Source organism: Triturus cristatus, chromosome 1_2 (assembly GCF_964204655.1).
Source record: "Triturus cristatus chromosome 1_2, aTriCri1.1, whole genome shotgun sequence".
Classification (NCBI taxonomy): Eukaryota; Metazoa; Chordata; class Amphibia; order Caudata; family Salamandridae; genus Triturus; species Triturus cristatus.
This window is the reverse complement of record NC_140580.1, coordinates 836,366,569-836,385,081: the sequence shown is the minus strand read 5'-3', so window position 1 is coordinate 836,385,081 and position 18,513 is coordinate 836,366,569. Positions and strand designations below refer to the sequence as shown.

At 46.5% G+C, this 18,513-nt stretch overlaps 1 protein-coding gene across 5 annotated transcripts in view; it reads left to right on the top strand.

Moving 5' to 3' along the window:
* KIF17 (kinesin family member 17) overlaps positions 1–18,513 on the top strand; it is a 449,007-nt gene that overhangs the window by 219,715 nt on the left and 210,779 nt on the right. For all 5 annotated transcript variants that reach the window (XM_085608962.1, XM_085608959.1, XM_085608958.1 and 2 more), the window contains exon 5: positions 6,344–6,796. In XM_085608962.1, coding sequence (XP_085465088.1) covers positions 6,344–6,796 — 453 coding nt within the window. The remainder of the gene's footprint in view (positions 1–6,343; positions 6,797–18,513) is intronic.

Below are 18,513 nucleotides of genomic sequence, written 5' to 3'. Positions count from 1 at the left end.
CTTACAGATATATATATTGATTTAAATGCTATTTTCTTAGGAAATACTGAACAGATTTACACCAAACCTACAAAAGGCACATCCTTGACCTGTAGACTACCTCTCTGCCAAATTTCAAGTAACTCTGTTCAGCCGTTCGGGCTGTAGCTGTGTCTAAAGGTCCTATGGAAAAATGCATGGGGAAAACGTGTTTTGGGACCCCCCTTTTTTCTCAGCCCCCGCTTGACGAATCACCCCAAGACTTTCAGGGTAGGAGCGGAGCGTAGCGCCCCATTAGTTTTGAAAATTTTGCGAGGATTCGTCAACCGGTGCCAAAGTTATTCAAAATAGAATTTTGAGATTTCCTATGGAAACACGGTCCTAACTATAACTACCTACTGGCGACCGCCAGTAGGTAATATATAAATATATTATTCCTCAAAATGCCAAAGCATACCTGGAGGCACTCAGCTGCTGTTGCAAAACCGGAGGTTTTATTTTTAATTCATGGCGGCCAGCAGTTTCATTCCGGCATTATAGTCTCTGTGCCGACGCGTTTCGAAAATTACATCTCTTCTTCATGGGCAGATGCATTGAAGCGATCACGGAAAGTCCAGCATGCCTTAAATTAATATCCCGCCCTTAGTGGGTGTGGCTAGTGCCCAGGAGCATGCTGGAACTCGTGGTTCAGACCCTGAGTGGGCTCCGATAACTTCTTGGCAATGTTAAGTTTTGTACCCTGAGTAGAGCTCCGGATATGTCACTGGCCATTTTATGCCGCAACAGTAGTGCCGCAACGGTGAGGAATCGTTCCCACCTCGGCTTCTCATGTGGTTGAAGACGGTGCACTCCAGCGCGGCCTCCGGTTTTGCAACAGCAGCTGAGTGCCTCCAGGTATGCTTGGGCATTTTGAGGAATAATTTACTACGCGGCAGCCCTGCCGCGCTGGAGTGCACCGTCTTCAACCACATGAGAAGCCGAGGTGGGAACGATTCCTCACCGTTGCGGCACTACTGTTGCGGCATGAAATGGCCAGTGACACATCCGGAGCCCTACTCAGGGTACAAAACTTAACATTGCCAAGAAGTTATCGGAGCCCACTCAGGGTCTGAACCACGAGTTCCAGCATGCTCCTGGGCACTAGCCACACCCACTAAGGGCGGGATATTAATTTAAGGCATGCTGAACTTTCCGTGATCGCTTCAATGCATCTGCCCATGAAGAAGAGATGTAATTCTCGAAACGCGTCGGCACAGAGACTATAATATATATATATATTACCTACTGGCGGTCGCCAGTAGGTAGTTATAGTTAGGACCCTGTTTCCATAGGAAAACCGCAACATTCTATTTGGAATAACTTTGGCGCCGGTCGACGAATCCTCGCAAAATTTTCAAAACTAATGGGGCGCTCCGCTCCGCTCCTACCCTGAAAGTCTCGGGGGGATTCGTCAAGCGGGGGCTGAGAAAAAAGGGGGGTCCCAAAACGCGTTTTTCCCATGCATTTTTCCATAGGACCTTTAGACACAGCTACAGCCCGAACGGCTGAACAGAGTTACTTGAAATTTGGCAGAGAGGTAGTCCTCAGGTCAAGGAAGTGCCTTTTGTAGGTCTGGTGTAAATCTGTTCAGTAGTTCCTGAGAAAATAGCATTTAAATCAATATATATATCTGTGGCAGCTTACGGTGCGCTTACGGTAAGCTTACCGTACGTGTACGGTGCCGTGCGCGAATCTGATTGGCTGTTAGATCGTAGTAAACATTCGAATCGGTGGAAACCAGGAAGTTGCGGCCGCCATTTTCTCTCTCGCACTCTGAGAGGGGGTTAAAAAACAAAGGCCAAAAACATGTAAAGGGGCTGTTTAGACAGCTCCTAAGCACCTAGCCATGTTGAGGGAGTCCCCAAAGATCCCCCAAGGCCAAAAACGGAATTTTAATTTTTTCGATAATTTCGCCGATTACGCTTACCGTACGCGTACGGTAAAAATTATTAAAAAAATACATAATCCATACTTTCCCCACCCCATGTGCAAATGGTGCCCCAAGGGCACCATTTGTGCATTGCATATTTTTATACCAAAAAATTAAAATATTACCTTTCACAACGGAGCGCATCATATGTCCTCCATGTGTGCACGGTGCGCGAAGCGCATCGTGCGTACATGGCCCATCTAGCGTAAAGTGGGCACGCGGTGCACGTAGCGCACCGCGTGCCCACCGTGCGTGCACGGCACTAACTGCGTAAAGTGGGCGCGCGGTGCGCGAAGCGCACCACGTGCTCACTGTGCGCGCACAGTGCGCGAAGCGCACCTTGCGCGCACGGAACGAACTGCGTTAAGTGGGCGCGCACGCCACGAATGGCGTAAAGTAACTTAGCATTTAAAAAACCGTACAAATTCACTGAAAAAACCATAGGTTTCACACACGTTATAGTTAGGAATTAGCATTTAAAAAACCTTGCAAATTCAGTGAAAAAACCATAGGTTTCACACATGTTATAGTTAGCTGGACATTTTACTGATAAAAAACCAATGAAATTCCCCCGTTATAGTTAGTGCAGGCAACTATAACTCACGCGACCGCAATCCTCTGCTGATGACATATGTGTCTTTATGAAAAAAAAAAAATTTGTAATATATGTATAGCTAAAATTTAATGGAAGAAGACATGGGCAAATAAGTGTCTAAATACAGTATTAGCATCAGCAGAGGATTGCGGTCGCGTGAGTTATAGTTGCCTGCACTAACTATAACGGGGGAATTTCATTGGTTTTTTATCAGTAAAATGTCCAGCTAACTATAACATGTGTGAAACCTATGGTTTTTTCACTGAATATATATATATATATATATATATATATATATATTCACTGAAAAAACCATAGGTTTCACACACGTTATAGTTACGAATCAGCATTTAAAAAACCTTGCAAATTCACTTAAAAAACCATAGGTTTCACACATGTTATAGTTAGCTGGATATTTCTCTCGTAAAAAACCAATGAAATTCCCCCGTTATAGTTAGTGCAGGCAACTATAACTCACGCGACTGCAATCCTCTGCTGATGACGTCAGATATTACATCACTGTATTTAGACACTTATTTACCCATGTCTTCTTCCATTAATCTTTAGCTATACATATATTACAAATATTTATTTTTCATAAAGACACATATGTCATCAGTGATGTAATATCTGACGTCATCAGCAGAGGATTGCGGTCGCCTGAGTTATAGTTGCCTGCACTAACTATAACGGGGGAATTTCATTGGTTTTTCACGAGTGAAATGTCCAGCTAACTATAACATGTGTGAAACCTATGGTTTTTTAAGTGAATTTGCAAGGTTTTTTAAATGCTAATTCGTAACTATAACGTGTGTGAAACCTATGGTTTTTTCAGTGAATTTGTACGGTTTTTTAAATGCTAAGTTATGTATTTATAAAAAAAAAATTTCAGGTTTTTCACCGTGCACGCACGGTGCGCTTCGCGCGCGTGCTCGTTCACCCACGGTTCGCAGTACCTGCCGTGCGCGCGCGGTGCGCGCACCTCGCGATTTAAAAAAAAAAAAGAAATTGTTTTTTTCTCCATTGGGGGTCGTTCTGTGACCCCCTGACCAAGGCTAGGGGGTCAGGAACTGTCCACTCTGCCCCCTTTTCACATTCTCCACCTTTGTTTTTCACCCCCTCAGACTGCGAGAGTCAAAATGGCGGCCGACACTTCCTGGTTTCGACCGATTCGAATGTTTACCGACATCTAACAACCAATCAGAATTGCGCTCGTGCAGGGCAGGGTGCGCGCACGGTGCACGCGTATAGATATTGATATGCTTTTAAATGCTATTTTCACAGGAAATACTGAACAGATTTACACCAGACCTGCAAAAGGCACTTCCTTGACCTTATGGCTACCTCTCTGCCAAATTTCACGTAATTCTGTTCAGCCGTTCGGGCTGTAGCTGCGACTAAAGGTCCTATGGAAAAATGCATGGGGAAAACTCGTTTTGGGACCCCCCTTTTTCTCTGCCCCCGCTTGACGAATCACCCCGAGACTTTCAGGGTAGGAGCTGAACGGAGCCCCCATTTGTTTTGAAAATTTCGCGAGGATTCGTCAACTGGCGCCAAAGTTATTCTAAATAGAATTTTGAGATTTCCTATGGAAACTAGGTTGTAACTATAACTATCTACTGGCGACCGGCAGTAGATAATATATATATATTTATATATTTATGTATATTCTACTGAAAAAAACAAAGGTTAAAGGGACGTTATAGTTGGGTGAATAATGTCACAAACTGTTTAAATTAACAAAACCACAGAAATTCACTGATTATAGTTATTTTAAGTAACTATAACTCATGCTGTAATGCAACTGATGCATTAAGTGGGGGCTGAGAAAGAGGGAGGGGTCCCAAACTCGTTTTACCCTTGCACTTTTCTATAGGAAAATTAGGCACAGCTACAGCCAAAACGGCTGAACGGAATAGCACCAAATTTGTCAGAAAGGTTGATCTTGATCTAGAAAGCGCGCTTTTTGTGATTTGGTGTAAATCTGTTCTGAAGTTTTTGAAAAATAAAGACTGAAAATGTGTCTATATTACACCCAGCAGAGGTGAATTTCAGTCTCTTTTTTGTGTTTTAAATGTTATGTTGCAACCAACCTTGTCAACTGACTATAAAGTCACTTTAGCCTTTGTATGTGGCACTGGATAGGACAGACAGACATAGATAGATTAGATAGATTAGATAGATTAGATAGATTAGATAGATAGATAGATAGATAGATAGATAGATAGATAGATAGATACCAGAAATGGATTTTCTCTGTGGTTTAAGAGAGGCTTGGTCATGAAGGCTACCAGAGACACTGGTATATGACATAGAACTAGACCCATTGTGATGCTGCAACATCACATGGAACCAGACAAACCACAGACTGGAAGGACTCAAGCTGCAGCCCTCAGCAGAAGATCTTGAGGGCAGAGGGTGAGGATTGGAAATGAAAGTGAAAGAGGAATTGAGAGAAGGAGTACATTCGTGGGGGAGAACATGATAAATAGCTGGTATTTTTGATCAAAGAGCTATGCAAAAATGTGTCTTCATTCAAAAAGGGCAGGTTAAGAAGTATGCCCAGGGAAGCCCTATAACCGTGTCCACCACTACCAGCCTCCATTACAGATAGCTCCCTTATTTGGGCTGGTTGACTTGAGACTAATGTCTGGAAGTATTTAGACGGGATCATGGCTTGGGCCACATCACCAGAATCTGCCTCAATGTTTGCTGACTCCTGGCCATTCAGCGGATGGCAGCTGAAAGCTTGGAGATCAGATTGTATTGAACAAATTAGTCCTCTTGATGTGAATAGTGAGCAGGTGGGACACATAAAACATTTGCAGTACGTGGGTCATCTGATTATAGCCAGGTGTGGGAGTGATTGATGTAGCTGACATTTGTCTCCCATAGAAAAAGAGAGGACAGAAATAAAAAACATATCTATTTCTTTAGCTTTTTTATACACTTGCTTGAAAGTACTTCAGGGACTGGTCCTCTTAGCGCCATGGTCCTCACAGTGATGTATTTGTGGGACGTTGTCAATGTTTACCAACACTGAGGGGACCGGTCCTGTCTGCACAGTGTGGGTTAAACACACACACACTCAGGCTATCACTCACACAAATGGCGTCCCACCTTCCCTTTTTACTTCCACCATTTTTCCATTGTGGCCATCCTCCTCGTATTGGGGCACCTCCTTGGTGGCAGGTCAGCTACTCAGGCAGTGTGACTGCGAGAAGCAAGGTGCATGTTTTCTATGGGATAGATGTGTGAGGCTAGATAGTGAACCCTGATAGTGGGTTCTAGTGCCAAGATTATGTGTCTGTGTCTTGATATCCTGATGAGGTGTAAGGAAACAGACAGTCAGAACTATGAGAAGCCAGGATAAGAAAATGGAGACTGCAGGTATTGAGGGGGAAACATTGGGGGAAGTGGGTTGTTAATATGTACATTATGTACTGGTGAATGGGAAAGTATTATACCACAACCCCAAGGTTGAGGGGGACATGGGTGGGGGTTGCATGGAAGCATGCCATGACTATGAGTGTCCTCTGAGCAGTTTGTGAAGGACTGTTAAGGGTATATAAGTAGGCTGTTGTGAACAGTATGAGTGCCAGTTAGAGGCTTTGTGAGTGCCTGTTGAAGGATTTCTGGATAGCTTTTGAGAACCATGCAAGTGGGTGATTGAAAGCTATATATGGATTGTTTAATGGTTTGAGTGGGATTTAGGGCTATTTGAAGGTCTCATAAATGTTATCTGTGGGCCTCTTGTAAGATGTGTGTAATACTTCTTTTCAACACCTTTCTTTTTGTAGATGACAATGGAAAGGACTCACTGCGAGCTGGGAAGCTGAACTTGGTGGACTTAGCTGGTAGCGAAAGGCAGTCTAAAACTGGTGCAACAGGAGAACGTTTGAAAGAAGCCACAAAAATAAACTTGTCCCTTTCTGCCCTGGGCAATGTCATCTCTGCACTTGTGGACGGTAAATGCAAACACATTCCTTACCGGGACTCCAAACTTACCCGCCTGCTACAGGACTCACTTGGTGGCAACACAAAAACGCTCATGGTGGCCTGTTTGTCCCCTGCCGACAATAATTATGATGAGACTTTGAGCACGTTACGCTATGCCAACAGAGCCAAGAACATCAAGAACAAACCACGCATCAATGAGGACCCCAAGGACGCACTTTTGCGTGAATACCAGGAGGAGATCAAGAAACTGAGAGAAATGTTAGCTAAACAGGCCACTGGAGGAAACTTAGAAGGTAAGTTTCTCCAAGCTTATAAAATGTATCTTTCACTGTGCATTCCACTGTTTAAATTAAGAGGAACTAATGCTTTTGAAAGATCATTTGATAAGAGCAAATGGCTCCAATGCGCTCTTAATCATTTTAAATCATCTTCAAAGGCAGAAATAGATGTGGGAATTTACGATGTCCTACTTATGGCTTACCCTCAATTTGCTTAAAACTCACCTCAAAACTTTCCTAATACCAGAGTCTTGGCTTTATCGACACTTCATCCCTCACGAGTCCACTTCTACTCATTGACTAGTTCTTACCCACTAATCCTAGCTCTTCTGCTGAGCCCTCTTTGCTCTTATCATAGAACCTTGTTAGGGAAAATCCCTAAGCCTTCTTAGTGTACACAGCTGGTCCAAATTAGCTCAAAGGTTTGGGCCCCACTTTTGCAAATCTCCAAGCAGCACCATCACAACTTCCTGGGTTACCATATTACAGCTCATTGGGTTTCCCTTTCATAAACTCCATGATTAATCAGTGACAATTGAACTCAAACTGCACATCCTTGGGCTGTGTGTTATAAACCTCTGTGTAACACTAGCAATAAATGAGTAGAGTCAATCTTACAAATCTCTGAATTAGTATATCACTTTAGGCTTACACATTATAATGAACATAGTTCCCGCCAATATGGCCATGCACCATTCAACATTAGCATATATTACGTCAGAAGTCTTAAAATGCATCCAATACAGCTCAAACATGCAAAAAATGTTTGGATAATAAGGCTTTCAAAACATTCGCTACCATTAGCACTATGCATATACATTTATAAGGCACTGATCATTTGTAACAATCTAGTACATGCAATGCCATATGAATGGCAGACTGTTTGCTGTACAAGTGATAGTTAACCATAACAATATGATGAAATTCTGACTTAAAATACAAATTAATGCACAGGAGTTCTACAGTTGGGCTGCTAGAATACCATGTTCTCTTCTACCTGACCTGTGTGCTTCTACATTACAATTTTGGAAGCAATGCTAAGTTTTTAGTCTGCATATTCCTTAAAATCTTGAGATTTTTTTGAGGATAACTTTTTTTTTTTTGGACAGATCGAGGCAGTTATCTAATTTAATACGTTCCGGTGAACCGCATCTTACAGCAACATGCCAAAGTATCTCAAGAATGATTTTGACCAACGGTCTAAATGTGAAAGACCAGGAAACTATATGTAATGTTACCACTATTCAACACCCTCCTGCCACCCCGAGAGGGCTAAAGTATAAAAGTATAATATTTGAAAATATCTATTGGTTGATATGTTTTCCGCCTAAAATGTCTGTCTAAAAGCCACAAAATCACCAACTGATTGTCATTTAAGATTTCTAACATGCTAAATCCTAGAAACCTTTAAAAATGAGTGAAGCTGTCAATTCACAATTAGTGTAGCAGTGTACTCAAGTGTGAACTGCAAGACCCATGGGCAAGGAGGACCGCCAAGAAATTAAAGATATTTCTTTATTCATCCTACAAATATTTAGATGAACATTGTCCAAATATCTTTGAAAGTCTTTAATATGTCTTTAAAAGTCAAACAATACCATCCAAACCACATAAATTATTGAAATATCTTAGAAACACACACAGAATATATATACGATGAGGATGGCTCAACCAACAAAATTAAAGATATGGAAAAGGGACCTCAGATCAATAAACTCCTATGAAATAGTGGCCCACTGTGCATTGGCCCTCGCCTCCCAAGCCGACTTGGTTGAGATGCAGTCACTCACCGACTCCTACAATTCGACCATCTCCAACATCATGGGTGACATTGCTCCAATCCAGCAAAAAATGCCTCAATAAAAATATCAAAACCCTGGTAAAATGACAACTTAAACATGGAACGCCGCAACCTTAGAGTACTCTAACGTTCCTGGCAATCCAATCCTTCTTCGGACCAACTAAAACTCCTTAGAGAGGCTAGGAGCCTCTACAACAAACAAATTAAGAGTGCTAAGGCAGACTACTTCAGACACCAACTGGATCAAGCGGCAAACTGCCCCAAGAAACTCTTCGAATTGGTCAAACAGCAATCAGTAGTAGGTTCTAACCACTCTGACCCTGGTGGCAGCCCTCCCTCTTGCGACGAACTTGCTGCTTTCTTCATAGAGAAAGCAAGACTCATCTCCATTGACCTCACCTCTAAGAAGGCTCTATTGTCTTCCTCCAGGGACATATCACCCCATGACCTCTTAGGAAAGCACAGATATACCAGCCTGATCACCAAGAACAATGCATTATGGTGCACCTTTACCCCACTTAGGGAAAAAGACATCAACAAGATCCTTCAGAATATCAACCCATCCAACCACTTCAGTGACCCGTTACCCCCGGCCATCTTCAAAGAAATTAAGAATGTACTTATCGGGGGAGGAGCCTAGCGTGTGACCAAGATGGCTGCGTGAGCTTTGAGCTCCCGGGACCCTCGCGCCCTCCGTCAATTATCCTGTTCTTCATCCTGTCTCCTATGCACGGTATCTTGTAGATGAGTCATCGTGGGGACGATTGACGCTGTCCGGGCCAAAATCGCCCGCCGGGGACCGGAGTTGTGGACGATGGCGGATTGCGGCCTACATCTGAGGGATGCCAGGGGCTCGCGTTGGCAAGATGCCCGGTCTCTAATTGAACAACAGCGGGCCAGCGGGGTGTGAACGGGCGGATGGAGACCGTCGCACTTTCACTTTCTAGCCCTGTGTTGGCTCCGGCCTGAGAGCGCTTCCTGAGGCTCCACGGACTTCTGGAGGACTCGTGCCCGCCCTGGTCGTTGAGTGACGGTCCGGCCTGTCTCATTTAGCTGGGTGAGGGACGTTTCTCCGTAATTGTCTACATCGAATCTGCAATGTCGGCCAAAGCAGAGGCTGACAAGCCGAAACTCAAGGCTACCAGGCGGGGAGGTTATACCCAGTCCAACAATATGGATCGATATGCCCAGCAGAAGGGGTCCCCTGGTGGATCGGGACAATCGCTGGAAGTACAGAAAGCTGACCCGGCCCCGGCCTCGGAACTGTCGTTGCAGGATGTTATGGGGGCTATAGAGGGGATGCAAACGTCGATCGGGCGACAGTTTGATGCCTTGGCACAAAAAGTGGATACTATTTTGGTCGATGTTAACTTGATACGCGCGGATTTGGCCAAAACCAATGAGCGGGTCAAGTCCCTGGACCTCAAGACTACTGGCCTTGCGGATGATGTTTTGGGACTGCAAGCGGAGGTCGAGAAGCTGCGGACTGCTAGTGATCTCTCTGCCCGTCGGCTGGAGGAATTTGAAGGTCGGGCCAGGCGCAACAACGTGCGCATTACTGGAGTCCCGGAATCCTCGGAGGAGCGCTCAGTGGACCTCCTCGTCGAAGACTTGGTGGTGAACCATCTTGGGCCTAAGGGCCTTGGAAAGTTTTTTGCAGTAGAACGTGCTCACAGGGTACCTGGCGGGAGGCCTAAGGCGGGAGCTCCCCCGAGGCCGATTGTCGCCCGGATTTTTCATTTTCGAGATCGGGACGCTATCCTGCAAGCGTCGAGGGTGGCGGGCCCGGTTCCTTTTCAGAACGCCTCTGTGAACTTCTATCCTGACTTCACCCAGATGGTGCAGAGGCAAAGGCAGTCTTTCCTGGGGGTTAAGAGACGCCTTAGGGAGATGGATTTAAAATACGCTATGCTTTTCCCTGCCAGACTGCGTGTGGTGTATGAGGATCGGACTTTCTTCTTCGACTCGCCTGAAATGGCCGGAGAGTGGTTGGACGCTCTGCCACGGAGGCGGACCAGCGGGGACTGTACCACGGGAAAGGACAGTGACCGGGCTGAGCAGGAGTGATGCCCCGTGTGTTAGGTCTTTTTATTTTTGCCCCGGACAATGACTTGTGGCTAACTGCAGTAATGAGGGGGTGGCGGAGGGCCGTTCGGAGCTCTTTCCTCCCTTGGGGTTCTTTTTGTAGATTTGTTTTTAATAGGGCGACAGGCACACTGCAAGTTGGGTGGGCTTTGTAAGCTGACGCAGGGGTGCAGGGAGGGGGGTGGACATGGGGTGTTGGGGTGGTTGTTGGGGGGTTTTTCTTGCAAGGCGTAGTAATTGTTGTCAGGATGGTTAGGTGGTGGTTTTTCGGGGGGGGTGAAGGTCTCTTGGTGTTTGGGGATGGGGGGTAGGGGCCTTAATATTATTAGCTGGAATGTTAATGGCTTGGGTGATCGTATTAAGCGTGGGATCGTCTTACAGTTCCTGAAGCGGGCCTCGCCTGACGTTGCCCTATTGCAGGAGACACATCTTATAGGCAATATGTGCTATGCACTCAATAGAAAGGGCTACAAATTCATTGCCCACTCGGGCTTTTCATCGGGCTCCAGGGGAGCGGGCATACTTGTGCGAGCCTCACTGCCACTAGAGGTTGATTCCACCATTGTTGACGATAGGGGGCGGTTCGTAGCTGTGGCGGGGAGGTGGGAGGGTAGAAAGTTGGTATTGGTTTCTGTGTATGTCCCTCCGGCCCTGCAGGCCTCCACGTTTGCGGATCTGGGCAGGGCCTTGTTGGAACTCCCTGAGGGACTGCTGATGGTGGGGGGAGATTTCAATGCTGTTGGTTCTGGGCTGCTCGATAGGCACCCGCCCAGGGATACAGGGGGGGCTAAGAAGTGGCTTCCTGATTTCATAGACACTTTTGGTTTTGTGGACTGCTGGAGACTCCGGCACCCCACTCAGAGTCAGTATACCTTTCACTCCGGGGCGCATGGGAGTCTCTCCCGGATTGATTATGTGCTCACCCTGGCTGCGAATGCCTCGCTAGTTTCTGAGGCTAGGCATATGGCACGCGGCATATCTGACCACTCTCCGGTGTGGGTCCGTTTTAATATTGGCCGGGTGGGAGGGGGTAGGGTTGCTCCCATTAACCCCTGGTACTTCCGTGACCCCAAGACGCGCAGGGCGCTGCTGAAGGCAGTTGATCACTATTTCCAGGAGAATCAAGATTCGGTTGATTCGGCGGTGTCTCTGTGGGAGGCGTTTAAGACCGTATTGAGAGGGGAGGCCCTCTCACTGGTGGTGGCCGCCAAGCGACGGAAAGATGCCGAGGTGGTGCAGATTGAGGGTGAGATTGCGGCTTTAGAAGTGACCCTGGAGGAGGGGGTGGCAGCGGATACGCTGCATAATCTGAGTTTGAAGCAGTCGGAGTACAGGGATTTGGCGGAGAATGCTGCCAAGACCCTTAGCAGGGAGCAGCAGGGCCGTCTGTATGATGTTGGGGATAAGGCCGGGAAACTGCTAGCTTGGTTGGACAAAAAAGAGCGGGTCAATAGAGTGGTGCCGGAGTTAACGACGGAGGAGGGAGCGGTTGTTACTGACCCCGACGGTATAGTCCAGTGTTTCTCGGACTATTTCCGCGTAGTGTACACCTCGGTTTCGGACAGGCCGACTGCCGACTCGTGTGACCTCTTGCGTGATATTGCTCTGCCCTGCCTCTCTGACGTAGATAGGGACGACCTGGATGGTGATATAACGGTTGATGAAGTGGCGGGTGCTATTCGGGCGTTGAACTCTGGTAAGGCCTCCGGTCCGAACGGTTTGCCTATCGAATTGTACAAGCTTTGTCCGGATAAGATCGCTCCTCACCTGCGCGCCATGTTCGTGGAGGCGCGGGTGAACGGGTATCTGCCGCGTGATCAACGACTGGCAACCATAGTGGTGATACATAAGGACGGTAAGCCTCGGGACAAGTGTAGTTCCTACCGGCCGATATCGCTTCTTAATGCTGAGCCGAAAATCCTTGCTAAGATCCTGGCGAACCGCTTGGTCCGGGTGCTTGAGGACTTGATCCACCCGGACCAATCGGGCTTCATTCCGCATCGCAACACTGCATTGAACCTTAGGCGCCTCCATGGTGTGATTGCTAGGGTGGACACGCTGCGGGAGCCGGCTATTGTGGCGTCTCTTGACGCCACGATGGCGTTTGACACGGTGGAGTGGGCATACCTGTGGGCGGTACTAGCCAAGTTCGGCTTAGGACCTGGATTTGTTGACTGGGTGAGGTTGCTTTATGAGGGTCCCCTCGCTAGTGTTGTGGTAAACGGGAGGGCTTCCAGGCCGTTTCCTCTTGGGAGGGGCACCCGGCAGGGTTGCCCCCTGTCGCCTTTGTTGTTCGCCCTTGCTCTTGAACCGCTTGCAGCGTGGATACGATGGCATCCGAGTATACGTGGCCTCCGATGGTCGCCCGACTATGAGGATCGTATCTCACTTTACGCCGACGACATCCTATTATACCTCGCCTCGCCCCAGAAGTCTCTCATAGTGGTTTGCGACGTCTTGACTTCTTTTGGTAGGAACTCGGGCCTTGTTATCAACTGGGGTAAGTCATATCTGTATGTACTGTGTGGCGATGTTCCGCCTGTCCCCCGAAACTGTTCGATCCAGATCGCCCAGCAGGGCTTCCGGTATCTGGGGATCTACATCTCCACTGACCCCATCCTGCGATATGAGAAGAATCTGCTCCCCCACCTGGCGCGTCTGCGGCGGGATGCGGCGGGATGGCGGAGGCTGCCGCTCTCTCTCCTCGGACGCGCCGCGTTGTTTAAAATGATGTCTCTTCCCCGTTTCCTCTATGCCTTGCAGAATACTCTTGACTGGGTCCCGACTAGTTACTTTAGAGAGGTCGAAAGCCTCCAACGCTCGCTATTGTGGGATGGGCGACCGCGCATAGCGATCGCTAAGTTGACGCTTCCGTGGTACGATGGTGGTATTGCGCTTCCGGACATTCGCAGATACTACTGGGCTACCCAGTTGTGCGCGGTTAATCATGGCGTCTATGGCTCGGCGTTGAGCCCCGGCTTCGCTATGGATCGGTGGCTACTGCGTGGCGGTAATTACCACAGAGCCTTGTACTCGAAGTCGTTGGACTTGTCCCTTACGGGGCCCACTGGGGTGGCGGTGCGGGTGTGGAAGTTGGCGACGGACTCCCTGGGTTGGAGGGGCAGACTTACCCTTGCTACCCCGCTGTTTGACTCGGATATCCTGGGGAAGCTTTGGCATACAAAAGGGTTCGAGAAATGGGATTTGATCGGTATCTCAAGGGTGGGAGACTTGCTGGCTCGGGGCAAGGTGAAGTCCTTTGAGGAGCTGCAGAAGGAGTATGAGTTGGGGAACACTGAGTTTTTCCGCTATGCCCAGGTGCGTCACGCCTTGCGGTCGGTCATTGTAGAAGGTGAGAAGGTGCCTGCGTCCTCTCCGTTGGAGGACCGAATTCTGGATGGCCATATGCCGGAGAGCACGATCTCTCTCATCTATAAGAAGCTGATTAATGTCCGGGCTGACCTTCTTCGTGGGTTGCGGGATCAATGGACTAGGGACGGCCTCGAACTGGATGATGAGGACTGGCAATATGCAGTTTCCTCTCCTAAGGAGGTTGCGATTCCGTCGCGTCTGCGGCTGGTGCAGCTCAAAATACTTCATCGAGTCTACGTGACAGGCCCTAGGTTGGTCCGTATGGGTTTTTCTGAGGAGGGTTTATGTAAGCGAGGCTGCGGCATGATGGGCACCTTCCTACATATCATCTGGGAATGCGGCGTGATTGTGGAGTTTTGGAGGCGAGTCCATGCAGTGATGGGGGAGGTGACTGGCATTGTCATGCAACCGGAGGCGCGGTGTTGTCTTTTGAACGTCTGGGGTCCTACCGATCTCGATGACGCACAAACTCAGTGGGTGACCCTGGGGAACATGGTGGCTAAGCGGGATATTGCGCGCCTGTGGGGCTCGGCAGTGCCTCCCGCGCTGGCAGCGTGGAAGGAAAATATGGACTGGAGCATGCTCAGGGAAAAGACAGTGTATTGTGCTAGAGGGCGCCCGCGGAAATGGCATGCAGTATGGGGGCGATGGAACAACTACAGAGGGGACATCTGTCTGCCCCCTGATCTGGATCAGCCAGAGGAGCAGCTTTACCCTTGACATTCTTTCCGGCTATGTTCGTATTGTTGATGACTGATTGCCTGTTGTGGGTCTCTGCTTTCCCCCTCCCTCCTCTCATTATAGTGTTGTCTCTGGTAGATGAATGGGACTAACTCCCCCTGATGGGCACCCCTCATGTGCACTCGAAGCTTAACGCCTTGCAAGGGTTTGGTTTGTGTTGGTGTTTCTTTAAAATTGAACCTTTTATCTGATTCTCCTGTCGGTTCAGTGCGAATGCATTTCAATGTTGCTTCACCTAAGCTGCCGAACCTCCGGGTTGTCGGCTGAATAGCTGTGTTCCGGATAAATTGAATAAAGGTTTTAAAAAAAAAAAAGAAAAAAAAAAGAATGTACTTATCCCCACCTGGACAAAGATTGTAAACGCTTCGCTTTCACAAGGCACGATCCCCGACTGCCTAAAAGCAGCTCAGGTATCACCTATACTAAAAAAAAACTAACGAAGACAAAGCGTATCTCAATAACTTCCGTCCTATCTCCAACAGCCCCACCCTAGCGAAACTCATAGAAAAATGCATACAATCCCAACTCTGGACTCACATAGAGAATTTCTAACTCCTTGACCAGCATCAATCAGGCTTTCGGAAGGGGCACAATACTCAATCGACGCTCACTCACGTTATGGACGATTTTTTAAAACTGCTTGACCAAAACGAATCCTGCCTCTTGATCCTCCTTGACCTTTCCTCCGCATTCGACACGGTTAATCATGACAACCTCCTCGCTATTCTGAAAATTAGGATGCCTTTTTCTGGTCAGGTGCTACAATGGTTCTCGTCCTTCCTCCACCACAGATCTCAAAGGGTCAAGGCAAACCACTCTCTCTCTCAGCCCTCTCCAGTTCTCATGGGGGTTCCACAAGGATCCGCCCTATCTCCGATCCTCTTCAACCTGTTCTTGGAACCATTAGCTAACTCTTGAAACTCCACAAACACGCTCTTCTATATGTATGCGGACGATACGCAACTCTATTTGAAAATCTCTTCCCCGGAAAACATCATCTCACTCAACATGACCCTAACGTCTACTCAAAACTGGTTAACTGTGAACCATCTCCTGCTCAGCACCTCCAAAACGGAATTCCTGGTCATCTCCCCTCCGAACCACACCCCCAAGCTTTACCTCTGGTTGAATCACCTCTCTTCCTTCAACTGCACTCCTCTCATCATAGACTCAGCCAAATCGCTTGGAGTCACCTTGGATAAGCACCTGAATATGGAAAATCACATCAGTTGTGCAAGGGAGCAACCGCTTGTCCTGCCGAGGCTTGACTACGGCAGCGCGACCCTCTGTGGCCTTCCCAAATACTCCCTGGCTCCATTAAGAGCATCACTGAATACAGCGGCTAGACTGGTTACAGGCTCCAAGCGAAATGAGCACATATCCCCAGTCCTAAAATCTCTCAAATGGTTACCTTATGAAGCACGTATTCAGTTAAAGATTGCCGTTCTGGTGCACAAAGCCCTTCACTTCAATACTCCCAGGTACCTTGTGCAAAAACTTGAGCTTTCTTGTGGTGTGAGAGCCTCAAGGAGTGCCAATACTTTTCTTTTGAAACCACTCATCCTTAGGAAAAAAAAACTTGTCATAGAGCCTTCTCCGGCGCTGCCCCAAAGATATGGAACTCTCTTACCCCGGAAGTACACCGCATCTCTTCAACGACGGCGTTCAAATTGGAAGCCAAAAAATTCTTTATGAATAAATTCTTACCCTAATTGGGCTAGGCTCACCTGCTCGAAGACATTGTTCTTACTTCCATTGTACTATCATTTGTTATTGCTCTTTTTTTTTTTTGTGCAGCTGTCTCTGAATCTGCGATCATTCCTGTTTTTTACTCCTACTTGATGTCGATTTTGCATTTATGTCCTTCCTCCCATCCTATTGTAAAGCGCTCTGATATCCCTCGGGATCTTGTTCGCGCTATATAAAACTTTATAAATAAATAATATATATATATATATATACACACACACACTACCATGTGTCCTTAGACTTAAAGGAAAAAAATATTCACACACATGCATAGATTTAGACATGCACTTAGCCTGTAGAACATTCTGTTGATGCTGTGTTTAAGAGGAGCCTACGGTGGCTAATCAGTCAGAGAAAGGGTCCACCTCTGATGCTGGCTTGTACTTAGCGCATCCATACATCTGAAATTCATTGGGCCCTCCTACAGAAACATGCTATTCTGCATTTTAGAGAGGAGTAGTAATATAGCAGTTGACAAGTGATCTTGATATGTTTTGGATTAAATGACTGATCAGAGAGAAGAAGAACTTCTGAGGATCAAGTGCCATTTCCATTTTTCTTACTTTTGTAGCTCACGTGGCAGGAGGCCATAGTTTTGTGGGTTAGAAGGAGAGATCCATTAATTAAAATATATTTCCTGTGAGTAGTTTGAATTGAGATTTTTTTACTCCCTTATCTGTTCTACCTGTGGGTTTGCAAAGCTGATAAACTATCATAGAATCTTTTTAGTGAGTGTTGGCCAGTCACCATCAAGTCAGAAGTAGAGGTTAATCACCAGTGCCAAACTGGAATTTTGCCTTATACATTCTTCAAAGACATCTAAAGTTTTAATTTAGGCATTACATGCTGAAGAAACGATTGAGAATCCTTCAGCACTGCAATTCGATTTCTTATGGGGGTGATATGAAACTATTGAGCTTTACTTGAAGCAAATAATGTAAATAATAAAGGTGTATCCAGATTAGGAAATACCTCTGACACTTTTCATCTTTCAGCCTTTTGAATAAGAACTGAAGGTCTGTGGTGCCAAATGCTACTGGCGAATTAAAGAGAATTAAGAGTCCGAGCCTCTGCAGTACTGTATCCAAAGTAAACCTTCTTTTACTTTAAAAAACTGCTTAGCATGGATGCCACGATCCAAACAGAATATATACAAACCTGAACTACAATAACTGCTTAGCATGGATGTCACGATCCAAACAGAATGTATACAAACCTGAACTACAATGTGATCCGCTGGCTCCCTCAACTACGAAAGTCAAGATGGTGGTCATTCTTTTAGCATAAGCTTAGATGAGTGTACCAAAGCACAGAAAACTGGGAATACAAGAAGAAAACAAGGGAAGGCGTGGGAGAAAAGACACAAGAGCTGGAAGGCTGCAGATATGCTATAGTAATGGAAGACACAGGTTACAACAATAGCCTAAAACTTCAAAACATTGGTTATACATATAATTCTTGTCACTTACCATTCAATCAATTATTCTTTATACAGCTAGTAAAAACCTTAAAAGAAACAGAAAGCAGGTCAGATACATAGCGCTATCTACAGTGAATAATCATGTAAAAATACACAAAAAGTTATCGAGTGAACTAAACCTAAAAACCAGCAAGAGCAGCAAATCGTACATCGAAAAGTACATGTATCAAATAAAAAGAATCACATCTCTGTAAAAACGACTAAAATATACAGGAAGGGTGATAAAACCAAATGTATTTGGTGAAGTACTGCCTGGCAAATGAGGACAGATGGAAGCATATGTGGATAGAACATGGCAGGTCTTCACTGTACGATCTTGACTGATCTCAGGATGGGTTTCAAAAAACGCTTTTTGGGGAGGCTATACAATTTGCTAAAGAGCATTAAGTGCAGAGTAGAATGGGGCAATTTGGATTCACAAAGACAGAGAAGAAGCTTACTCTTGATAAATCCCTGCTCAGGATGACAACCAAGAGGTATACAGAATTAAGCCAAAAACATGTA